Source organism: Carlito syrichta, unplaced genomic scaffold (assembly GCF_000164805.1).
Source record: "Carlito syrichta isolate Samal-C Ts95f unplaced genomic scaffold, Tarsius_syrichta-2.0.1 Scaffold307912, whole genome shotgun sequence".
Taxonomy (NCBI): Eukaryota; Metazoa; Chordata; class Mammalia; order Primates; family Tarsiidae; genus Carlito; species Carlito syrichta.
The window spans coordinates 124,482-150,829 of record NW_007252008.1 but is presented as its reverse complement, the minus strand read 5'-3'; the positions used below and the strand labels follow the sequence as shown (position 1 = coordinate 150,829).

Genomic DNA, 26,348 nt, shown 5'->3' with positions numbered 1-26,348 from the left:
AGAAATTACACTGTTTCAATAGTAAAATGCCTGATTTTTGTTGGCATTTAGATAAAAAATAGAACTGATCTTATTAACTATGTTTGTCTCTGAAACTTAAAAAAAATTTTTAGGTAACCACTGCCTTCAAAAAAACCAAATTCCTCCTGAAGGAGGTATCTCTTCCCTTCCCTTCCTTTTTTACCTTTCTATCCCTCTTCCCCTACCATTTATGAAAAGACCACAGGAAGCATTTAAATTGAAGTTGAATTTATGTGTGTGTGTGTGTGTGTGTGTGTGTGTGTGTGTGTGTGTGTGTATTCTAGTGGGAAATTTGGCAAACCTTACCAAGATAGCTTGATCCAACACTTCCTTCAAAAATCCTTTAAAATTAGAAGGTATAGTTTTTTTTTTAAAGCTATTTAATTTGACTCAGTAATTCCACTTCTTGAATCTATCCAAAGAAAATGATCAAGAAGGCATGCCAAAATTATCATATATAAATGTTCTTTAGAGCATTAACCATAATAGCAAAAAATCTAGAAATCCCCTAAATACCTAACAGTAGGGAAATGACCAAATAAATAATAGCATATTCATATAATGGAATAATATAAAGTCATTCAAATTCTGTTTCTGAAAACTTTTTAGTAACAGGTGAAAATGTTATTAATATTTCCCTTTAATATCAATGTGAAAAGGTAAGCCACAAAATTATATAGAATCTGACCTCAATGTATTACATAGTGTACTATTCATAAAAGATAAATTCAAATGTTAACAGGTGCTACTTTGGGATGGTTAGGTAATAGTGATTTGATTTTTTTGTGTCTATGCTCTTCATGTTTCCCAAGTCTTCTGCAATGAACAAGGTTTAATTTTGCAATCAGGAAAATCACATTGCTATTATTTTTAAAGACTTGATTCAAAGGTTGCCTGTTAAGAATTCAAGGAACATATAAAAAGTTAATTTGACATTTTCTCTAAGTCTGTGTTTCCATGAGGGAGAAGGAAAGACAATTCATATGGGGAGAACTTAAAGCCTTTCTTTCTAAGACATTCTTGGGAGAGAATGGATGACCAGGTATGCAGGGAATACATTCATTGGAGGGCCTGAGTGGATGAATTCGTGGTGTGCTCACCAGGTTGAGCAAGGAAAACAGAAGTAACATTTAGAAGACACGGTGGCAGAGACCTGAAGCCTCCCCCCTAATTCTACCTTGAACTCTAATCTTGAGCATACCATTGATAACCCTCTTGAGCTATATCTGTACATTAGAACACTGGGACATTCCTCAGTGCTGTCATATCCTGAAGCTCTGGCACCCAAGACCTTCTGAGCTCACTGAGCAGGCGTCACAGAGGGTCAGGGTTCTGCCATGGTTTACCTAGAGAAAAAACAACAATGGAGTTGAGATCCGGCCCTGATTCCCAACCTTAACCTTCTAAGTTCCAAGAGAAATAGCAGAGGGCTGTGGAACATGTTTCTGTGTAAGGCAAAGGGAGAGCGCTGCTTGCTGGTGCTCTGTCAGCTACTGGACACTCCGGCTCACACTGACTGACAGGTCTTCCCAGAGCTTGTGCAAAGCTACAATGCGTTAAAAAAATACCAACTTTCCCTCTTATTTCGAGATACTCAGGAACGAGTGTAAGGCTGACATGGCATCAGATTTCACTGCCCTGATATTCAGTTATATACCATGCTATGGCTTTATCTAAGTTTAAGAAAGCTGTCGTGAGATTAAAAGAGCAAATCCATGCAGAAAGATGTATAGGTGTACCTCACTTATAGCAAATGGAATAGGTGAAAACCAGAGTAGCATAAAAGATACCTTTACAAAATAATTTCTTTCACTATCACCATGATTAATTGGTTTACCTTCTAAATTTAGAATATACATTTATTTACCACAACTTGTTTTACACACAGCATATCAAGCATGTAAGAGTTGCATAAAGGGAGATGGACATGAAACTAAAAAGTCAGTATTTGGCTACTGCCGGAAAGGATTGAAATAAAGATTTCCCTGATTGAAAAAGTGTTCATTGATTGCAGAAGCTGAAAAATACCTCAAATCAATTGCAAACTATAAACAATCTTTATGCAAAAGATATTAGTAGTTTGGAATTTTAAAAACAGTTTTCTCCTAGCCCTTTTTTTGGGTTCTCACATTTATCTCAGAATAGACATAAAAATAAACCATTTTAAAATCACCATGGCAAATGTTTTAAACACACTTCCACATCCCAGGTAAACATACAACATCTGTGCACACACGAGAAACCTAAAACTCCTACAAAAAAGTCAATGCCAACAGAGCTGTGCTCTACTCATCCATTTTCCACAATGCAACTGGAATTATTCCAGAACACCAGCCAACCTTTTCACTTTCAATCACTTCTGAAACCCTAACCTGTTAGCTGCAGCAAAGGAAGAGCTCTCAAATATCCTTGCCAAGCATGTTCCTCTGTGAATAGAAACAGTCTAAAAACACTGACTTTAGACTGGAAGAGAAATTTAGAAAACCTCCTGGGTATGCTCCCTGGATCCTATCTGTGGAGTTCCTTAAGAACAGCATAACTGCCTCTCAGGCCTGAATGAGAAGTCCTAGCAGTGCAGAGGGAGCTGAATTAGAATCCCGAGTATTTGATGGTTCCGATGAAAAGCCCTTTCACATCTAAATAATATTGGAGAGCTGAAATGAGAGGAGAAAAATCCCAGAATCTTTAGGAAAAAAGTGAAAAATAAGGAATCTTGACTAGGTATACTTAAAATCATGAAGGCCATAAGAGACTGCCCAACAGAATAGCAGGTCTGGAGGAACTGACACAGCTCAGCCAGGGTCAGCTCCTTAGCCAAGCCCCAGGTATCCCCTTCAGGCTTTAAGGGGAAAGGGGAGAAGGACTATTATGGAAAGGGGCAGAGCAGGAGTTGAAAGGAAAGTGTCAGAAAGATGAGTGGAGAAGGGATGAAGAAAAGAGAGGCAAATGAAGAAAAAGGGGGTGTGTGTTGAAAGAAATGGAGATTTGTGATGGGTGAAAAGGAGGATAAAAAAGGCCGAAACAGGTGACTGAAACCTCCCCATCAAAAACTGACTCAGTTGGCTGTCGGTAAACAGTACGAGTGGCCAGTCTTCCCCTCGGACCATACACAACCCGGCCCCGAACCTCCACAGTAAAGCCAAAGTCCTCTATGGACACTTTGCCCTTGCAAAGGGCAAGCTCACCTGTCGAAGGCCACAGCCGTCATGGAGTAGATACTGGCAAAGACAGCAGCGATGGGGAAGAAGTTGTGAAACTTGCAGTAGAACAGGCCGTAGTACCACACATTGTGGACGGCGTAGGTGAAGTTCACCACCGTGTTGAACGCAGCCATGGAGGCCTCCGCGAAGGCCAGGTTCACCAGGAAATAGTTGGTCACTGTCCTCATTCTCTTGTGGGCCAAGATGATCCACATCACCACCACGTTGCCCACCACGGAGGCCACTACGATGACCGTGTAGGCAGCCGCCCAGAGGACAATTCGCCAGGCGGGCTGCACAAACTGGTTGGGCTCCGAGGTGTTCGTGGAGATGTTTGGGAAGAGGTCTGAGTCCCCCGGGAGGACGTTATCCATTTCGCAGCGAGGCGGCAAAGCCCTCCTCTCTGTGCACACACTCCCGTTGCAGCAGGGTACTGGGGCGGGTGCCTGGGGTCCAAGGTACTGCTTACGGCTCTTTCCGGACAGAACTCTTTTTACAAGCAGCACTCACCTCTCAGACGACACATGCCTCCAGATGCGCCATCTGCCTACCCCCCGTGGCTCTGAATTCCTCCACTTTCAAGCTTCAGGAGGCACCTGAGTTCATTAGTCTGGAGACAGCATCTCTCCGGCGTTAAACTGGAAGACGGAAAGAAATTCCTCCGGTCACCACTCTAGGAAGCCAGGCGCCTTTCTGCACCTGCCGCTGCACGCACCCCCTATTCCCCATTCCTGCGGCGGGAAAGGCAAAGCCCTGTGCTGCGCGGGGACTTGGGAGCGAAGAGGGGGCGGGAGGACCATCGTGGCACGACCTGCAAAAGTTCTGAGTCTGTGGCCAGGATTCTGGGGCCCCGTGTCCAGCTGGAGATTTCTTCTTCGCCTCTCGTGGCCGGGGTCGCCGCCGCCGCCACCGCCGCAGCCTGCGGTTTCGCGGGCGCCTCTCCTCCCGTTCAGCCCTTGGAGTTAGCAGAACCTCCGAAGGCTGAGCACGAGGCTTTTATAACCCGCTGCGGAGACGTCACCGGGCAGGGGCAGTACCTAGGCTGCGTACTCGCCGGTCTCCGGAGCGCCGCGCGGCAGCTGCGCCAGCTGTGGACCGCGGTCTCCCTCCATCGCCGCAGCCACCACGCCTTGCGCGGCTCGCTACCTGCTGTGGGCGTCTGCGAGCGGGGCGCCCCGCGCGCTCCGCGAGGGGCCAGCAGGCGGCGTGGAGGGACCCGAGCCAGATGCGGTCTGCAGCTGGACCCGCAGTTGCTGTGGGAAACAGCTGGAGCCCAGGGCGCTCAACTTCCAGGCGGGGCAGCCCCGAGCGCTGCGACAGTTCTGCAGAGGCGCCTGCCCGGGGCGGTGGGAATCCGGCGACTTGCGGGGGCGAAGTGACAGCGCCGGGCTCCCGGCGGCGCTCCAGCCGGGGTGCACGCAGGCTCAGCCGGAGTGCACGCAGGCTCGCCAAGGCTGCTACGGGGGAACCCGAGGCGACCCCTCCCGGTTCCAGGTGTCCGGAAAACAACTTTTATGAGGTCTTATTTAGGATTCCCTCCCCTTCCCCCCGCACACACACCTCTCCAAATGTCCAGCCCCGTTCCCCGGCAGACCCATGCCCCAGGGAAGCAATGGCAGGCTCTAAGCTTTGGGACACCTTTCTCAGCCACCATGGTGTCTTGGCCCCTCCTCCGGGTGAAGTTCCCTCTGAGCCCTCTCGGTGAGTCCTCTGGGCGAGCCCTCTGCGTAGGCACTGGGGGCAGGGCTGGGCTCCACGCGAAGCTTCGTGAGCGCAGGAGCCACCCATGGGCAGCGAGACGCTCAGACGCTCGGCGCTGGGCTGTCCGCCAGCACCCACTGCGGCGCTGCGTTCGCCTCCCGGGGACCTGGCATCCTCCACCTCCGCGCCTCCTGGGCCTGCAGGCCAGAGCCGGGCCCGGTGTAGGGTTGGGGACTCTTCCCTCTGCCCCCCTTTCAAGTTTGCGTAGGGACTGATGGGCGGGTCTACCCGCCTTTTCTCCGTCCTGCCCCGCCGCCGACGGACTTGGAGGCCTCGACTCCTGGTCCAAGGCCATTTTAAACGGTCGGGGTGGTGCCAGGCACCGGGAGGAGGTGGGGGAAAGATTCGCCAGTCCACGCGTGAACCGTTATGGAGAAGCCGAGATCGGTTGAGCTCTGGAGCGTGTTCCAGCCAGGCTGCCGCGAGCCATACGGTTCCGCGGAAAATCGAGCCTTCCAAGTCCTCGGATGCCCATCTACCCCCTCTGTCCCGCCCCACTCCTTTCACTGCGGGGACTGGGAACTGTGGGACACGAGCGGGCATGGTGAGTGCAGACCCGTGCGTAAACTGGGCTTGGCGCACAGCCGCACCCTCCCGGGAGCGGCGTTTACGCATTAGAATGAGTGGCGAGTGCTCAAAGTCTCTCTCCGGCAGCCCTTTTAAGGCTGGGAAATTGATCATATTGAGTAATGCCTGGCCAAAATCGGATCCCCTCGCTGGGGCGGGGAGTCTGCTGGTTCGCTCTGGTTTTGCTCGAGCTTGAGATTTCAGCGTTTATAGGAACCGCCCCTTGATCTGTCAGGTCCTGCCAGGCACCCCTAAATCTTGCCGGGCAAAGTCCAAAGATGACTTTGGAAAACAGAGCCCCCTCATTTAGAGCGGTGGCATGGAAGATCCCCTTGGAGGAAGGGAATGCCTCTTCCACCTTGGATCTCTCCTTGGGGCGTACACCACCCCAAAGAGCTGAAGGAAAGAGAAAGGGGAGGGAAGAGGAGGAGGGAGACTTCGCCTTTGATTTTTCTCCCCAAGTTGTATGCAGCTCCTTCCCTCTTTCCTCCTGTTCAGGAAAGTCAGGCTGACATTTTCAAAAGGAACTTTACTCAATGCTTAGGCGAGAAAAAGAAAGCTAATGGAATAAAATCTAAATAATAGATGATAAAAAGCTGAATACAAAATAAATAAATAGGAAATAAAAGCTAAAAAGTAAACATTTTTTCCATGTATCCTTTATTAGTAGAGCTTGTTGATAGCTGGAACCAGCTACTCTGCTCCTCGGGGATGGAGATACTGGGGACAAATGTATAGATAAAATTCTATACATGCTATTTTCTTCCAATAACTGGTATTTTTTTGCTCTTATCCTTTTTTTCCTTGTTTCTCTGAACTCCCTCCTTGACACAACACAAAATCACCCACCTCAAAGTAAATCCTATTATCAATGAGGCATAAATCCTTCCTTGTTTGTCAGCCTCTTAAATGCTATATAGACAGAAATACAAGCACACATAATGCTCTTACACGTAAATGCAACTGTAGGACTTCCATTGTTGTCTGCATTTTGCTTTTTCCTCACCTCAAACTTTTTCCAAACCCTTCAGAGTCAACAGGTGTGGCTTTTATTCATTGTTTTCCAGGACTAAATATTATTCGTATGTTATGGATGCACCATAATTTATACATTCATTAAAAGTCACTTTGCTCCCTGTTTTTGTCACTAGAGAAAGACAATGCTATAATAAACATTCTTTACATATATCTCTACAGCCTGATGTTTTCTTTCTATGGGGTAGATTTGAAGTGGAATAGCTGGGTAGGGCTTGATTATATTTATATTCGTATACAAATGTGTATATATGTTGTTTCTATTTCTATTTAGATCTTGCCAGTTAGGTACATTTTACTAGCAATTAGTTTATTCTTTTCCCCACATCTACTCCTGTAATAGTTATTAAAGAGCTTCTTGGTTTTGTCAATCTGGTGGCTGTAAAATACTATAACATTGCTTTTAAGGAGTGTACATTTTCTTGATGACTGTAAAATTTGAAATTCTTTTAAATTATTTTCTTTTTCTATTTAGATTTTCCTGTCTATAAATTGTCTATTCATATCCCTTGCCCCTTTTTCTGTTGGATTGCTTTTTAGACATTTTTTCTTTGTATATTACAGGTAAAAACACTTTGCCATACATATTTTTTCTAATGTTATTATTTTTCTCTTGTGTAGCTTTGTTACAAAAAGTTAAACAATTTTTATGTAATCATATTTGCTTTAGTAGTATTTATATTTTCCTGTCTGGCTTTTTTCACATAGTCTCCTATATTTTCTCGATAATATTTTTATTGTTTTATTTTTACATTTAGGTTTTTAATTCATCTGCAGTTTATAATTTTATATTATTAAAAGTAAATAAAATATTTTTACTCTTATTTTATTTCATGTAGTTTGCTTGTTTTGAAAGTTCTATTCTGTTTTTTGGAAGGAAGAGAACTAAAGCATCATCCTTGATTTAACTAAAAGATTAAGTCTAACCATCAAAGATTGTTTTCAAACACATGCGATTTAATATTTATTTTCTCTAGTCTTCCTACTAATCTGTCTATTCCTATAATAATGCTCTCTCTCTCTCTCTCTATATATATATATATATATATTTTTTTTTTTTTCTTAGCCCTTACAATCAAGCAGAACCTTATGACTAATTAAATCCAATAGGTTGTGAGTGGAAATTATGTGTGTTACTTCTAGTCAAGCATAAAAATGTGTGTGTGTGAGAGAGAGAGGGGGTGGAGAGGGAGAGGGGGTGGAGAGAGAGAGAGAGAGAGAGAGAGAGAGAGAGAGAGAGAGACTTCAGCATACCTTCTCTCCTCCCTGCCAAGTCCCCATGTTCCAGATGATAAGCTATAAGATGACAGGCCTCTATCACCCAAGTGATCTTAACACAGGTCCCTGCCAAATCTTGGACATATAGCATGAGCAAGAAATAAACTTGTTTTGTATTAAGGCACCAGAGTTTGGGGTTAATTTGTTACTATGAGATAGCTCATCCTGACTAATACAGAAATAAAGATTCTGATATCTGGTAAGGCAAGTTCATCTGAGTGCTCATTTCATGCTTTTTCTAATCTATTTCTGGGTATCACACTTAAACTTGGATTTTTAAAATCAGTTTTAAAAACTCCAAACAAAACAAACTGCAAAAGTACTTCAGTTGGAATTGCCTGTAATTTATTCATTATTTTGGACAAAATTGATATTAAATGTATTTATTCGAGAATGTGGTGTGATTTTTTCTATTTCTTCAGGTCTTGTTTTATGCCTTTCTTTCTCTTTGTCTTTTTTTGTGGACAAGGTCTCTCTCTGTCACCCAGGCTGGAGTGCAGTGGTGCAATCATAGCTTACTGCAGCCTCAAACCTCCTTGGCTCAGGGGATCCTCCCACCTCAGGCTTCTGGGTAGCTAGAACTATAGGTACATGTATCCCTAATTATGTTTTTTGTAGTTTTTTTTATTTTTTATTTTTATTAGAGAGACAGGATCTCACTCAATATGTTGCTCAGGCTGGTCTCAAGCTCCTGGCCCCTCCTTGCCCTCCCAAAGTGTTGGGATTATGGGCATGAGCACTGCACCTGGCCTTGTTTTATGTCTTTCAAGATGATTGTATAATGTTGGTTAAAAGAGATCTAGTCTTTTGGTTGAATTAATTTCAATGTATTTTGTGGTTTTTGTTTCTATTGTAAACAAAATAATTTCTCCTCTCTTATGCCAGACCGGAGAAAAACAATTGACTTGTGTGTGTGTGTGTGTGTGTGTGTGTGTGTGTGTGTGTAATGTATATTCTAGTCATTTTGCTTAATTTCTTATTCAGTCTAGTGGTTTTTAACTTGAGTTTTTTTTTTTTTTAGTTTTCAATCACATAATTAGCATTTTCTTGTCTCAGTGAATTTCGTTTCTCTTCTAAGACAATGTTAAATTTAAAATGATAATAGCAGATATTTCTGTATAGTTTCTAAATTTAAATTAAAGTGATTTTAGTTTTTTATCATTTAGGAAATGATTTCTTGTTAAATTTGCTAACCAATCTTTTATGTTTAAATAGTTTCCTTCTGTCTTATTTTTCCTTTGAAGTGTTAAAACGAATGTCTTATCATTTCTTTTATTTTTAAATGTCTTTTGCAGAATCTGTTGATATGATTGTGTAATTTTATTCACTAGTTTGTTGACATAATTGATTAAGTGGATAGATTTCCCAATGCTGATCCAAATACTGACCCACGTTTGCATTCCTGGCATAAATCCTGCTTGGTCAGAGGCTATTGTCATTCTTTTGATATATTGCTAGATGCAACTTGCTAATTTTTGTTTAAAATTTTTCATCTCTTTTCCTAAATGAAACTGTTGTACAGATTTTTTCCTTTAATTTTCTCTCTTGATCAGGCTTTGGTATTAGTGTTTTGTATCAAAAGAATTCATAGGGAGGCATGTCATCTCTGACTATAGCCAGAAACCATTTCAGTCCTGGTCCCTGAACCAGTTGCATTGGCATCTTGGGAGCTAGTCAGAAATGCAAATTCTTGGGCAGACTCAGAACTACTCAACCAGAATCTGCATTTTATGGATTTGTATGCACATTAAAGTTTGATGTTTTCCAAATTTCTCAGATGATAAGAATCTCTTTAGGTCATTGTTAAATAAACATATCGTGATGTTCCCCTGAAAATTCTGATTTACTAGGTCTGGGTTTGGGCTCAGCAATCTGTTTTGTTTTGTTTTTTTTTTTTTGAGTTGGAGTCTCACTCTGTCACCCAGACTGGAGTGCAGTGGCCGCTCCTGGCCACCGCAGCCTCGACCTGCTGGGCTCCGGCGATCCTTCCGCCTCAACCTTCCCAGTAGCCGGAATTACAGGCATGCGCTACCACGCCCGGCTGATTTTTTGTTATTGTAGAGATGAGGTCTCGCTGCCCAGGCGGGTCTCGAACCCGCGGGCTCAGGCAATCCACTCACCTCAGCCTCCCAAAGGCGCGGGATAACAGGCTGAACCACCGAGCCCGGCTAGCGATCTGTTTTTTAACAAGTACCTTGAGTCAGTCTTATCTTCAAGCAGTTCTGGAACTATGTGGGCTTTTTATTTTAAATCATGAAACTAGGTTAAGCTTTTTGCATCTCAAAGAAATTCTAGTATTTTTTGGAATTACCTCTTCACCTTTAGTATTTTTTTTCTCCTTTTGGGCCCTTTATTATTGGTGTCCCCACCACAACAATTATCAACACAGAAGACTTCTGTGACCAAATTTGGGGGTTTTGCCCACACACCAAGCTGGGTGTCCTCCGATTCAATTCTGACACTATTTACCTGGAGATAGTATCAGATCCCACCCGGGAGGTGAGGAATCAGTCCCTAAGCCTGCCCACTCACCAGACACTGGTCGAAAGTCCAGGCCTCTGGAACTTCTGGCTGACTGACTTCAAGTTAGAGTTCCCATGATCCTTTCCTTGGGTTTGACTAATTTGCTGGGGAGACTCACAGAACTCAGGGAAACACTTTCTTACATTTGCCAGTTTATTACAAAGAATATTGTAAAGGATACAGATAAAGCAGTGCATAGGGCAAGGTATGGGGGAAGGGGGCGCAGCATCCATACCCTCCTTGGGTGCACCTCTCTCCAGGAACCTCCACATGTACAGCTATCTGGAAACTCTCTAAACCCAATCCTCTTGGGTTTTTATGGAAGCTGTGTGACATTGGAATTCTATGCCCCAGGGTACAGGGCATGACCCTCTTTGGTGAGTGTCTCAAGACCCACACTCAGAAGGCAGGGGAAGATTAGAGTCCCGCCCCAAGAGCAGGAGAAGGTCAGAGAGATTCTATTTCCTGAGGCCTGCTCAAGTGCTCCAACATTACAACAAAAGACTAACAAAAGACTATGGAAGTGATGCACCAGGAACTGTGGATGAAAAATATCTGTATCATAACATCACAATTGGCATGCTAGGTCTCCTGGATCTATCTTTGAATTTTGTTTTTGTTTTTTGGGTTTTTTTTTGAGTCAATTACTCTGTCTCACAGACTACCTGCTGGGCTCTGACGATCCTTCTGCCTCAGCCTTCCAAGTAGCTGAAACTACAGGCTCATACCACGCCCAGCTAATTTTTTAATTTATTGTAGAGATGAGGTCTTGTCAAGTTACCCAGGCTGGTCTCAAACCTATGGGCTCAGCAATCCTCTCACCTCGGCCTCCTGAAGTGCTGGGATTATAGGTGTGAGGCACCACGCCCGGCCTGAATATTTTAAAAACTATTCCTGAGTCCTCAGTGGTGACTAGCATTTTAAAAAATGAAATAGCACAGGATAGAAATGATCAGGATGCATAACAGATAGAGAGAATAAGGGTATTGTTTTGTGAAACTTTTATTTTCATTACAACCCTCTGTGCATAGGATTTCAATGTAAAATTTATTTTTTAAGCCACAGGTAGCAGCAAAAAAAAAAAAAAAGTTTGAATGCAGTTCTATAAGTTTTAAAAATTTTCCTCATGGTATATCTCTCTCTTTATATTTCTGCTTTGTGCTTGAAGATATTTCTTGCATTTGATCTTCTAAGCCATTCCTTTGGGCCTTTCAATACAGCTGCTGAATATTTTAGCCAAAATGTTTTTGTTTAGCTTTTGAGATCATGTTTTTCTTTTTCTGCACATGCCTGTCCTCAAGGTCACTTATTGTTATTGTTACGTCTTTTTCAGGTGTTCCCCTGACTCAGAAACACTCTTATCTTAGCCCATTTTCTGATTGGCCAGCTTCATCTTTCTTGACTACTAGGTACCATTGCTTAGGTTGATATTTTCTTTCTTTTTTCTTTTCTTTTTTATTTTGTTTTTTAAAATTGTGTGTATTTATGGAGTGCAATGTGATATTTTGATACATATATACAATGTGGAGTGGTTAAATCAAGCTAATTAACGTATTAATTGACTCATGTTTATCATTTTTTCCACAGTGAGAGCATTGATCTCTTTTCTCGGCAATTTTCAAGTATTTCAATATTCAAGTACATTATTATTAACTACGGTTATCATGTTGTACAATAGATCTCCAGAACTTATTACTCTTATCTAATGGACACTTTATATGTTTTGATCAACATTTCCTTATCCTCCCTACCCCACCAGTCCCGGGTAACCACCATTTTACTGTCTACTTCTATTAGTTTAACTTTTAAAGATTTCACATACATGTGAGATCATGTGGTATTTTTCTTTCTGTGCCTGGGCTATTTTACTTAGCACAATGTCCTCCAGGCTTATCCATGTTGTTGCAAATGATAGGGGTTTCTTTCTTTTCTTTTTAAAAATATTTATTTATTTCAAAAGGTTTGGGGATACAAATAGTTTCAGTATGGACTTTAAGTGTACCCACCCTTCCCCCCGTTGCACATTGTTAAGGTGATTTTTTGACCCTCTACCCCTTCCCCATACCCCTTCTGAGTCTCTGGTGTCCATCCGACCATTCTCTATGTCTTTGAATATCATTAGTTTAGCTCCTACTTATAAGTGAGAACATGTGGTGCTTGCTTTCTGTTCCTACATTCACTTCGGATGATGGTCTCCAACTCCATACAAGTTGCTGCAAAAGACATTATTTCATTCTTTTTGATAACTGAATAGTATTCCAGGGTATATATACCACATTTTCATTATCCACTGATCAGTCGAGGGGCATTTGGGTTGATTCTACATCTTTGCAATTGTGAATTGTGTTGCAGTGAATATGCTGGTGAAGGGTGCAGATGTCTTTTTGCATAATGACCTCTGTTCCTTCGGGTAGATACCTAGCAGTGGGATTGCTGGGTCAAATGGTAGATCTACTTTTAGTTCCTTGAATAATCTCCATACCACTTTTAATGGAATTTGTACTAATATACACTCTCACCAACAGCATATAAGTGTTCCCTTTCCTCTGCATCTGCACCAGCATCTATTTTTTAAAAAATTTTTAATAATGGCTATCCGGACTGCCATAAGGTGGTATCTTATTAAGGTTTTAATTTGCATTTCCCTGATGATGAGTGATGTTGAGCATTTTTCATATGTTTGTTGGTCATTTGTATATCTTCTTTTGAGAGATGTCTGTTAATGTCATTTGCCCACTTTTTAATGTGGTAATTTGCTTTTTTCTTGCTGATTTGTTTGAGTTCTTTGTAGAGTCTGGATATTAGTCCTTTGTAATATGTATAGTTTGTAAATATCTTCTCTCACTCTGCAGGTTGCCTAATGGCTCTGTTGATTATTGCTTTTGCTGAGCAGAAGCATTTTAGTTTAATTTAGTCCCACTTGTTTAATTTTGTTTTTGTTGCATTTGCTTTTGGGGTTTTTAGCCATATTCTTTGCCTAGGCCAATGTCTATAAGAGTTTTATTTTTGGTTTTAGGTCTGACATTTAAGTCTTTAATTCATCTCAAGTTAATTTTTGTATATGGCGAGAGATAGGGATCAAGGTCCATTTTCCCGCATGTAGCTATCCAATTTTCCCAGCCCCACTTCTTGAATAGAGTATCCTTTCCCCGTGTATGTTTTTGTCTACTTTGCCAGAGATCAGCTGGTTGTAGGCATTTCTGGATTCTCTATTCTGTTCCATTGATCTATGTGTCTGTTCTTATACCAGTACTGTGCTATTTTGGTAACTACAGCCTTGTTGTAGCTTGAAGTCAGGTAAAGTTATGCCTCCGGCTATTTTCTTTTTTGCTTAGGATTGTTTTGGCTCTTTTGACTGTTTTTTGGATCCATATGAATTTTAGGATTTTTTTTTCTAATTCTGTGAAAAATGATATTGGTAGTTTGACAGGGATTGCATTGAATCTGTAGATTACTTTGGGTAATATGGTAATTTTAACAATGTTGATTCTTCTAATCCATGAGCATGGGTCGTTTCTCCATTTGTTCATGTCTTCTAAAATTTTTTTCGTCAGGGTTTTATAGTTCTCCTTGTAGAGGTCTTTCACCTTTTTGATTAAATATATTTCTAGGTATTTTAGCTTTTTGACTACTATTGTAAATGAATTTGAGATCTTGATTCGATTCTCAGCTTGATACTCTTGGTGTATAGCAATGCTACTGATTTGTGTTTGTTGGTTTCATATCCTGAAACCTTACTGAATTTGTTGATCAGGTCCAGGAGTCTTTTGGAGGAGTTTTTAGGATTCTCTAGGTATAAGATCATATCATTGGCATACAGAAATAGTTTGGTTTCTCTTTTCCAATTTGGATACTCTTTAGTTCTTTTTCTTGCCTGACTGCTCTGGCTAGGACAGGAATATGTTAAACAGGAGTGATGAAAGTAGACATTCTGGCCTTGTTCCAGTTCTGAGGGGGAATGCATTTAACTTTTCTTAGTTCAGGTGACATTGACTAGGGTTTGTCATATATGGTTTTTATTATTTTGAGGAATGTTCCCTCTGTGCCTATTTTGCTGAGGGTTTTTATCATGAAGGGATGCTGAATTTTATCAAATGCTTTTTCGGCATTTATTCAAATGATCATATGATTTTTGTTTCTCATTCTGTTTATGTAGTGGATCATGTATTGACTTGCTTATGTTGAACCACCCCTGAATACCTGGGATAAAACCCACTTTGTTGTCCTGTATTGTTTTCTATGTGCTGTTGAATTCAGTTTGCTAATATTTTGTTGAGGATTTTTGCATCTATGTTCATAGGGAATATTGGTCTGTAGTTTTCTTTTGTGTGTGTGTCTTTTTCTGACTTTGGTATCAGAGTGATACTGGCTTTGTAGAATGAGTTAAGGCGGGCTTCTTCCTCTACCATCTTGTGGAATAGCTTCAGTAAAATTGGTACCAGTTCTTCTTTGAAGGTCTGGTAGAATTCAGCTGTGAGTCTCTCAGATCCTTTACTGGTTGTTGGGAGACTTCTAATTACCATTTTAATCTCACTACTTATTATTGGTCTGTTCAGGGGTTCAGGGTTTCTGTTTCTTTCTGATTCAAGTTTGGGGGGTTGTATGTTTCCAAGAATTTCTCCATTCCTCTAGATTGTCTAGTTTGTTTTTGTTTGCATAGAGGTGTTCATATTAGTCTCAGATTATCTTTTGAATTTCTGACATATCAGTTGTAATGTCTCCATTTTCATCTCTGATTGAGCTAATTTGAATCTTCTCTTTTTGTTTCTTAATTAATCTAGATAGTAGTCTATCAATTTTCTTTTCAAAGAACCAATGTTTTCTTTCATCAATCATTTGTAATTTTTTAATTTTAATTTGATTTAATTCTGCTCTGATATTTGTTATTTTTTTCTGCTAACTTTGGGTTTGGTTTGTGTTTTTCTAGTTGCTTGAGGTATGATATTATGTTATCAATATGTGATCTTTCAGTTTTATTAATAGAGGCCTTAAGTGTTATACATGTTTTTCTGAGCACAGCTTTGACTGTGTCTCAGAAATTTTGACAATTTGTTTCATTGTTGTCATTCATTTTGAAGAATTTTTAAATTTTCATCTTGATTTCATTTTTGACCCAAGGGAGAAGAACATTTAACTTCCAAGTTTTTGTTTGGTTTCATGAGTTTTTCTTGGAGTTACTTTCTAGTTTTATTCCACTCTTCTATAAGATGGTACTTGATATGATTTTGATTTTTTTTTTTTTTGAATTGTTGAGACTTGATTTGTGGCCTACATCATAGGTGTATCTTGGAGAATGTTTCATGTTCTGTAGATGTCTGTTAGTTCCATTTGATCTAAGGTCTGGTTTAACGCCAGTGTTTCTTTGTTGACTTTCTACCTTGATGACCTGTCTATTACTGTCAGTGAGTGTTAAAGTCTCCAACTATTATTGTATTGATGCTTCTCTCTCTCCTTCTCTCTCAGGTCTAGTAGAATTTGTTTTATAAAGCTGGGGCTCTGGTGCTACGTGCACATATATTAAAATTGTTATGTCACTTCATTGGCTTGATCCTTTCATTATTATGTAATAACCATCTTTGTCTTTTTTTACTGTTGTTAATTTAAAGCCTGTTTTATCTGATGTGAGGATGGCTATTCCTGCTCATTTTTGGTTTCCATTTGTGTGGATTATTTTTCCCTACCATTACCTTGAGTCTCTAGGGGTCTTTGTGAGTTAAGTGGGTCTCTTGAAGAAAATAGAAATTTGGGTTGTGTTTTTTATCCATTCTGCCAGTCTATATCTTTTTAGTGGGGTCATTGAGGCCATTTATGTACAGAGCTAATAATGATATGTACAGTACTGCTCCATTCATCATACTTATTATCTGGTTGCTTTATTTACTTATTTATTTTCTTTATTCTGTTGGTAGTCCATAAGATCTGTGGACTTTATGGTTTCTAGCAGTTTTCTACTGGTGTATTTAGACAGTTTGTTTCAGTACTTAGAACTCTGAGTATTTCTTGTAGACCTGGTCTAGGGATGACAAATTCTCTCAGCATTTTTTTGTCTAGGAAAAATTTCATTTATGAAACTTAGTTTTGCAGGATATAAAACCCTAAGCTGACTGTTATTCTGTTTGAGGAGATTGAAGATGAGGCCCCAATTCCTTCTGGCTTGTAGGTTTCTTTTTTTCCTGAGAATTCTGCTGTTAGTCTGATAGGTTTACCTTCATAAGTTACTTAAAACTTCTGTCTCACTGCTCTTAAAATTATTTTCTTTGGCTGGGAGCAGTGGCTCACACTTGTAATCCCAGCAATTCAGGAGACTGAGATGAGAGGATTTCCTGAACCCAAGGTTCGAGACCAGCCTGGCCAACTTGGTGAGACCTTGTCTCTATAGTAAATTAAAAAATTTGCTGGGTTTGGTGGTACATGCCTATAGTTCCAGCAACTTGGGAGGGTGAGGTAGAAGAATCACCTAAGCCCAGCAGGTCAAGGTTTTGGTGGCTGTGAGTATGCCACTGTACTCCAGCCTGGGAGACAGAGTGAGACTACAAATTAAAAAAAAAAGTTATTTCCTTCACATTAAGTTTGCATAATCAGATGATTATATATCTTGGAGATAGTCTTTTTGTAATGAATCTTCTGAGTGTTCTTCGGACTTCTTGAATTTGGATGTTTAGCTCTCTGGCAAGTTCAGAGAAGTTTCCCTCCAGTAGTCCCTTAAATAGATTTTCTGAATGTGTTGCTTTTTCTTCTTCCTTAGGAACACCTATGATTCTTAGGAAATCCCACATTTCTTGGAGAATTTGTTCCATGTTCTTGATTCCTTTTTCCTTATTTTTGTCAGAATGAGTTAATTCAAAAGCCTTGTCTAATGTTCTGAGATCCTTTCTCCTGCTTGTTCTAGTCTACTGTTAAAACTTTTCACTGCATTTTGCATTTCCCTTAGTGATATTTGATTTCCAGAATTTTAGCTTTTTTTTTTTTTTAGGTGTATATCCTTGGATAATTTTTCATTCATCGTTTTTTTAAAAGATTGTTTATATTGGTTTTCAATTTTCACCTGAAATTCGTTGATCAATTTTATAATCAATCTTTTGAATTCTATGTCTGAAACTTCAAAAATTTCACTTTGGTTAGGTTTTATTGCTGAAGAGTTAGTGTGGTCTTTTGAGGTGTTGGAAAACTCTTTTTTCCTATTGTCAGAATTATTGTTCTGGTTCCTTCTTATTTGGGTAGGCTCTTCCTTCTTATTTGAAGTTGACAGGGGGCTGACATAGGCACTGTAGTGTTTCTTTGGTTATATATAGCCTTGGTGTGGTGATGGGTTTCTCAGTTGGCAGCTGTAGGACAACTGAACTGGCTCACTGCATCCTGAGTGGCTGGTGTGGTTTGGAAAGTGGTGCTAGCTGGGGTTTGGGGCCAGGCCTTCCTCAAAGCTGAGGTATTGTATTAGATGTGATGAACTCTGTTGTTGCTATCCAATCAGGAGGTGATGCTTGTGGGAGACCGTCAGCTTCAATGGCTTTCTCCTTGGCATGTGTTGCTCCATTAAAGTGCCCAGCCACCCTAGGTGGAGGGAAAGGCTCTGGGGATTACCCAAATTATCTGTCTGTTTTGAGCCTTCAAGGGGAGTGTGGAGGGAAGGAGGAAGGAGCTTGAGCACTCTACAAGAGCGCACCCTTGACTATCCCAGTGAGAATTAGGAGGGAGTCCCAGGCCACTGGAATTACGCTGTTGTGCATGGCAAGCACAGAAGAGTTTACAAGGAAGTGAGGTTTGCTATGGCAATGATTCCTGCCAGGCTTATTATGTTGGCCTCAGACAGTTTACCTTGAGTGCCGTCAGCCTCAGGACCTCAGGTGTCCTCAGGCAATCCACCCTAACCTGGAAGTGTCTGCAGCTGTGGAGTTTGCCCTTGGGGCCTGTCCCCGCCCAGGCCCACTAGAAAGCAGCCAGGCTGCCTGCATGAGTTGAGTTCCTGGGAAATGGTGGCTGGCACTGTTCGAGGCTTTCTTTTTTCCTGCACCACTCCATGTGGTCTGTGGCAGAACATAGGCTTCCCCACTGCATTTGAAGGCTGCTGGTGAACTGTGGTGATACAAGAGAGAATCTGGCCAGTTCCAACACAGGTAGATTGATTTTTTTCTTCTTTCACTCTTTGAAGAGTAGTGGGTTGTGCTGTTGGACTTTCTGGGTGCTGAGGAAACTCTATCTTGGTTTACTTCATCGGAGAAATTAACTCTAGCTGCCTCATGTCGGCCATCTTAATCCCCTTCGCTTTTTTAAAAGGATGAATAGTATTCCACTGTGTGTGTGTATCTCATTTTCTTTATCCATTTAGTCATTAATGGCCACTTAGGTTGATTCTATGTCTTGGCACTTGTGATTAAGAGAGAACCCTTGTGCACTGTTGGTTAGAATATAAATCAGTACAACCATTGTGGAAAATGGTATCGAGGTTTCTCCAAAAAATTAAAAATAGAGCTACTTTATGATCCAGTTATTCCACTTCTGGGTATATATCCAAGGAAATGAAATCAGTATGTTGAAGAGATACCCACATTCCTATGTCCATTGCAGTACTATTCATAATTACTAAGATACGGTTGTTATTTTACTTATTGGGTCACCAGGGCTCAGGTCTGGTGGTTGGAATATCCTAAACAGTGGGCATTTGGATTCCCCAGGTCATGAGACAAGTTGGGGGGACTAGAGTTAGGGTTCGTTCCTTCCCCTTCCACCATTTACTTGCATCTAGAAGCTGGCAAGCTATCAGAGTTCTACTGATACCTCTAGGAAACCCCTCTGCCTCCCATTTTTTTGCTTCAGGAGCGTAAAGACCTAGCCCACTCTTTCTACTTTCTCTAGGCATTTTGGGCATTAGAGAATCACCCTTGTCCAACAACATAGGGCAGATAGCCACTCCCATTCTCAGTTCTCTGAGTGCCATGATCTACCCAGGCTCCTCTGCTTTGAGCCCTCCTTCTGTGTCCCCATGCTGAATTTCCAGCAATGCCCAGCCTGCCAGAGGAAGCCCTGCACAATTATATTGTTCTCTCAGCCCAATCTTCCAAGAGAGCTCCATGCCTCACTTATATCCAGCTGCCCTGATGTTCTGAAGTCACTTGGCCTATGAGATACAGCATATGGAATTTTCAGGAAGAGGGAAAGTAGCTACATTCAGGTCCCCATAAGCCAAATGTGAAGACATTTCCTTCTTTCTGCCACAGTGTTGAGTTACTATTATTCATTGGCTCTCTTCCTTAGCCACTCTTTCATAAGGCAAACTGTTGTGCATTATGTCTGTTTCTTTCTTTTGTTTATTTTTATTCATTTATTTAAAAGATGTGGGGTACAATTCAGATTAGGTACATAAGTGGTCACCATACAGGTAAAGTTTGGGCCTCCCTTTGGTCCCTACTTTGCCTGGTTTGAGATCAGGTATCCTTCCTGATGTTTATGTGCCCAACCTTCCCCTGGTAGTTTCCAGCTACTGCCAATTCCTTTCTTTCTTTTTCACTTTAATTTTTTCTTTTAAAGATGTGGGGTACAATTCAGGGTTAGGTATATAAATGTTCATTATGCAGGTCCCCTTATTGATGAGGTGTGCCCTGGCAGATCCCCTAGAAGATTTCTACTACTGCCAATCCCGCCTCCCACTCCCTGCTCCCAGTAGTTTCCCACTACTGCCAATCCTTTTCTTATAGTATTATGATAATTGTTCAAGGTCCACATATGAGTGAGAACATGTGATACTCAATTCTTTGTTTCTGTGATACATCACTCAGTATTACAGACTCTAAATCCATCCAAGTTGCTGCAAAATCCATAATCTTTTCTTTCTTTATGGCTGTATAATATTCCATCATGTATATGTACTGTATTTTTTTATGCAGTCTACTTTTGGTGGACAGCATGATTGTTTCCATGTTCTTGCTATTGTGAATACTGCAGCAATAAACATGCATGTGCAGGTATCTTTTTTATAGAATAATTTGAGTTACTCTGGGTGTATTCCCAGTAGGGGGATTGCTGGGTCATATGGAAGGTCACTGTTTTCTACAGAGGTTGTACTAGTTTACACTCCCACCAACAATGTGGAAGTGTTTTATTTTCCCTGCATCCTCTCTAGCATCTATTGTTTTTTGAGTTATCAATTATGATTTCATTTCATTGTCCTTTCATTGTAAAGATCTTTTACTTCTCTAGTTAGGAAAATGTCAAGGTATTTCATTTTTTGTGTGGCTATTGGAGTTAGGTAGTATCTCAGTGTGGTTTTAGTTTGCACTTTGATGATTAGTGAGGTTGAGCATTTTTTCATGTATCTGTGGGCTTGTGTCTTCTTTTGAGAAGTGTCTATTCATGTATTTTGCCTACTTTTAAATAAAGTTCTTTGCTTTTTTCCTTTGGTATGTTTCAGGTCCTTGTAGATACTGGATGTTAGGCCCTTGTCAGATATACAGTGGGCAAATATTTTTTCCCATTGTGTGGGGTGTCTTCCCACTCTCTGGATGGTTTCTTTTGCTTTGCAGAAGGTTTTCAGTTTGATTAAGTCCTACTTTTCTATCTTATCCCTTCTGGCATGGGCATTTGAGGTTTTGATCAGGAATTGGTTGCCTATTCCAATTTCCATAAGGGTGTCTCCTGCATTTTCTAAGATTCTTATAGTTTGAGGTTTTACATTTAGGTCTTTGATCCATTTAGAGTTAATTTTTGTGTATGGCGATAGGTAGGGGTGCTGCTTCAATTTTCTGCATGCAATCAGCCAGTTTTCCCAGCACCATCTACTGAATAGATTCTCCTCTCCCCAGTGGTTGGTGGTGGAGGCTCTGTTGAAGATGAGTTGATTGAGAAATTGAGACCCTGCTACCGGAATCTCTATCGTGTTCCATTGGTCTATATGCCTGTTTTTGTACCAATACCAGGCTATTTTGATTACTGTAGGCGTTTAATAAAGTTTAAATTCTGAAAGTGTGATACCTCCCACTTTGCTTCAAAAGATAAGGATTGTTTTGCCTCTTCATGGTCATTTATATCTCCATATGAATTTCTGTATTGTCATTTCCATCTCTGAAAAGAATAATGTTGGTAATTTAATGAGTATTGTGTTGAATCTATAGATCACCTTGGGGAGGATGGATATCTTAACAATGTTGATTCTCCCAATCCATAAGCATTTGTTTGTGTCTTCTTTGATTTCTTTGAACAGTATTTTGTAGTTTTCATTGTAAAGGTCTTTTACTTCTCTGATTAGGAAGATGCCAAAGTGTTTCATTTTTTGTTGTGGCTATGTGAATGGGATTGTGCTTTTTATCTGGTTCTTTGTTTGTTGTTGGTGTATAAGAATACAGTTGTCTTTTGCATGTTGACTTGTACCCTGAGACTTGGCCAAAGTCCTTTATCAGTACAAGGAGGTTTTTGACAGATTCTCTTGGGTTTTCAAGGTATAGGATCATGCCGTCAGCAAAGAGGGCTAACTTAACTTCATCTTTTTCTATTTGGATACTCCTGACTTCCTTCTCTTGTCTGATTGCTCTAGCTAGGACTTCCAACACTATGTTGAACAGGAGAGATGAGAGTGGGCAGCCTTTTCTTGTTCTAGTTTTCAGGGCATATGCTTCCAGCTTCTGTCCATTTAACAATATGCTGGCTGTGGGTTTATCATAGATGGCTCTTACTATTTTGAGGTATGTTCCTTCTATGCCTAGGAGTGCAAGGGTTTTTATAAAGAAGGAATGCTGGATTTTATCAAAAGCTTTTTCTGCATTTAATGATATAATCATGTGATTCTTGTTTTTACATTTGTTGATGTATTTAATTACATTTATTGTCTTGTGGATGTTGAACCAGCCCTGCATCCCGAGTATGAAGCCAACTTTGTCATGGTGGATAATTTTTGAGATGTGTTGTTGGATCTGATTTGCTAGAATCTTGTTGAGAATTTTTGCATCTATGTTCATTAGCAATATTGGCCTGTAGTTTTCTTTCTTTGTAGGATCTTTGCCCAGTTTGTGTATCAATGCGATGTTAGTTTCAAAAATGATTTGGGGAGAGTTTCATCCTTCTCAGTTGTCTGGAATACTTTCAGTAGGGTTGATATCGGTTCCTCCTTGTATGTTTTATAGAATTCCACTGGAAAGCCATATGATCCAGGACTTTTTTTGGTAGGTAGTTTTCTTTTTTATTTTTTTGTAAGTAATTTTCTTATGACAGAGTCAATTTCCTGGGCTGTTTTTGGTCTATTTAGGTTCTGGATTTCTTCTTGTTTCAACCTTGGGATGGTGTGTGATGTCAGATAAGTCTCCCATTTCATTTAGGTTTTTGAGTTTGTTTCCATGGGGGTGTGCATAGTTACCTCTGATAATCTCTTGTATTTCTTTGGGGTCAGTTTTGTCTTGTTCTTTGGGATTTCTGATTGTGTTTATTTGGCCTTTTTCTCTGTTATTCTTGGTCACTCTGGTTAGGGTTGCATTAATCTTGTTTATCAGCCGGGCTCAGTGGCTCAGCCTGTAATCCCGCGCCTTTGGGAGGCTGAGGTGAGTGCATTGCCTGAGCCCGTGGGTTCGAGACCCACCTGGGCAGCGAGACCTCATCTCTACAATAAATAAAAAAATCAGCCAGGTGTGGTAGCACATGCCTATAATTCGGCTACTTGGAAGGCTGAAGTGGAAGGATCGCTGAAGCCCAGGTCGAGGCTGAGGTGGCCGGCAGCAGCCACTGCACTCCAGTCTGGGCGACAGAGCGAGACTCCAACTCAAAAAAAAAACAACAACCTTGTTTATCCTTTCAAATAACCAGCTTTTTGCTTCATTGAATTTTTCTATGATATTTTTGTCTTCTATATTCTGTATTGGGCTTTTACTTTGGTGATCTGGATTCTTATGCTGAGGTTAGAGTTTTGGTGGTTTTGCCTTTCCAGCTCCCTTAGGTGATTTGTTAGGCTCTTAACTTGTGATCTTTCTATTTTCTTAATGTGTGTTTGTAAAAGTATAACTTCTCTTCTTAGTACTTCTTTCATGGCATCCCAGAAGTGTTGGTAAGCTGTTTCTTCATTTTCATTTGTTTCCAGGAATCTTTTTATTTCTGTGTTGACCCAGGAGATGTTCAACATCATACTGTTTAGTTTCCATGTCTTTGTGGGTTTTGGGGGAATTTTGTTGGTGTTCATATTTATTTTTATTCCACTGTGGTCTGAGAAGGTGCATGGTAGTATTTTGATTTTATGAAATTTGTTTATGCTTGATTTATGGCTGAGGATGTGGTTGGTCTTGGAGTATATCCCATGTGGTGACCAGTGGAATGTATATTACATGGTTTGGGGGTGGAGTGTTCTGTAGTTATCTATTAAGTCCATTTGGTCAAGCATCAAGTTGAGGTCCTGGATCTCCTTGTTGATTTTTTCCCTCTGTGATCTATCTAGGGTTGTTAATTAGGTATTTAAGTCCCCAGCTATGATTGTGTTAGCGTCAATATCTTTTTTAGTTTACTTAGTAACTGTTTTATAAAAGCTGTTGCTCTTGTGTTGGGTGCATATATGTTTAGGATGGATATTTCTTGTTGATGGATTGAATCTTTTATCATTATGTAGTGTCCTGTTTCTTTTTAAATTTTTGATAGCTTAAACATTGTTTTGTCTGATATTAAGATTGCAACTCCTGCCTTCTTTTGTATTCTGTTCTCCTGAAAATTTCCTTTCCATTCTCTAACTTTGAGTCTGTGAGTGTTCTTTGTAGTGAGATGTGTTTCTTAGAGGCAGCATATTGTTGGGTTGTAGTTTTCTTAAAATCCTGGTTGTTGTTCTATGTCTTTACAGTGATGCAGTTAGTCCATTCATGTTCAGGCTGATTATTGAGATGTGAGAGTTTATCCCTGTCATGAGGCTTTTATAAAGTTCTTTGTGTTGTTGCTGTCTGTTTGTTTATTCATTTGTTGGTTTTCTTTTGATTTTGGGATTGATATATGTTTGTGTTTTCATTTTGCAGTTACAATGCATGATGTGTTGATTCTGTTTTGCTGCATTCTTGGGAAGGGTATGGTCACTATTTATTTATTTTAATTTCTTCTGTGCTTAATACCTTCTTAAGCATGTCTTGTAGAGCTGGTATGGAGTTACATAAACTCATAGGGACTGAATTTTAGTTCTTGGTTGGGATTATTTATTTTTGAGAACTTTGAAGATTAGACTCTAGTCACTTCTATCCTGTAGTGTTTCTCTTAATAAGTCTGCTGCTATTCTAATTGGTCTTCCATGGTAAGTAATCTTGCCTTTCTCTCTTGCCATATTTAGGATTTTTTCTTTTATACCTACTTTGTGTAAGTGAATTAATAGGTGTCTAGGAGTTGGTCTTCTCATTTGATGCCTTGCAGGGATTCTCTGAACCTCTTGTGTTTGGATGGTCACACCTCTGATGAGGTGTGGGGGACATTTTCTTGGATGACCTCATGAAATATCTGTTCCAGGGGTCTCTCATTCTCCTTTTCTGCTTCAGGGATACCGATCAGGTAGAAGTTTGGCCTCTCAATATAATCACACATCTCTTGATGACTTTGTTTTGTCTTTTTAAATTTCATTTCTATGTTTTTAATAGATTGAGTTAGTTCCATATTTTGCTCTTCAAGCTCTGAGATTCTTTCCTCTGCATGGTTAATTCTGTTTTCCATGCTTGTGAGTTTGTTATTTATTTCATTGACTGCATTGTTTGTGGTTTGCATTTTTGTAATCAATTCTTTCATGTTCTCATCTTGCCTTTCTTGGTTGTTATTCTTTTCCAACCATTCCTTGATCTCTGTATTTGTAGACTGAGACCAGTCTATCTGGGCACTATTCATTGTTTGAGTTCCAAAGTCTATATTCTCCAGCACCATCTTTCTAGGGTTTTCTGTGTTACCTGTGATGGACTTTTCTCTTTACTACTGTTGCTCAGTGAGAGGGGAAATAGTTTTCACTTCTGTTTGCTCAACTCTTTAGTCTTCCTTTGGTAAAGCTGCTAGATTTGTTTAATTTTGAAGCCATGTTGGGAGCTGTGCTGTCCTTTTGCAGCTTTGAGAATTGCATAAGGTGTGTTGGGGGGTGTGCTAAGATTCAAAAGCTGCCTGCAGATCACAGTGTTTGCTGACTGGAGTGTGGGGTCCCTGGGACCCACTTCCCACCACATCACAGTACGCCCATGCAATGGTAATATATGTATATCCCCTGAAAACAAAATAACATAAAGGAAAGGAACTGATAGAGAGAGAAAGGAGAAGAAAGAACAATGAAGAGAACCAAGTATAGAAGGAAAAACAAACAAGCCCAACAAACAGAAAGACAAGCAAACCTGTGAAAGAGAGAAAAAAGAAAAACAAAAAGCCAAAAGATGAAAACTGACAATATGAGGGAATTTTCACACTCATATATACCCTTATGTGAAAAAAAGAAGGTGGTGGGATAAAACAAAATGCAATGCACACATACCCAGCAAAATATATAGAGAGTGAGCAGGGAAAAACAACCAAAAAAATTTTTATGATCCTGAGTGCCCTCTTGTGGCAGTATCTGTTGGTGTGACTCAAGCACTGCTGCTCTTGGCTTGTGGCCGAGGGGAGGAGCCTCTGACCTCTTGATCTATCCCCCTACAAACCATCCATGCCGTGTTCAGCCCTCTCTGCGTACCCCAATCAAGGCATTCCCTGCCTGGATTACATGCTGTGCAAGTTGCTGGGGCAAGGGAGCTGGATCAGTTTAAAATTCATCCCCACTCATCCATTGCAGTCTGGGCCAGTTTAAAACTCACCCCCACTCATTAGTCTCCAGTTGCAGCTGTAAACCCGCAAATTTTCCATATGGGGAAATGGGGTGGCTGGATCTCCTCATCAGGCCTGTCTCTCTGGGGCTACTGCACCTAGGGTATTGTTTGTTTTGGTTCCCAAATGTGACATCTCAGACTTGAGCATCACAGCTTTTTTCCTTCTGGGGTCTCTGGGGTAGATTGAGTTTTG

At 40.6% G+C, this 26,348-nt stretch overlaps 1 protein-coding gene across 1 annotated transcript in view; it reads right to left on the bottom strand.

Moving 5' to 3' along the window:
- The window catches only part of TACR1 (tachykinin receptor 1), a 158,326-nt gene extending 154,222 nt beyond the window's left edge, over positions 1–4,104 (bottom strand). Inside the window, exon 1 of the mRNA XM_008064677.1 lies at positions 3,207–4,104. Within this exon, the coding sequence (XP_008062868.1) occupies positions 3,207–3,595 (389 nt within the window). The 5' untranslated portion in view covers positions 3,596–4,104. The remainder of the gene's footprint in view (positions 1–3,206) is intronic.
- Between the last annotated feature and the right edge of the window lie 22,244 nt (positions 4,105–26,348).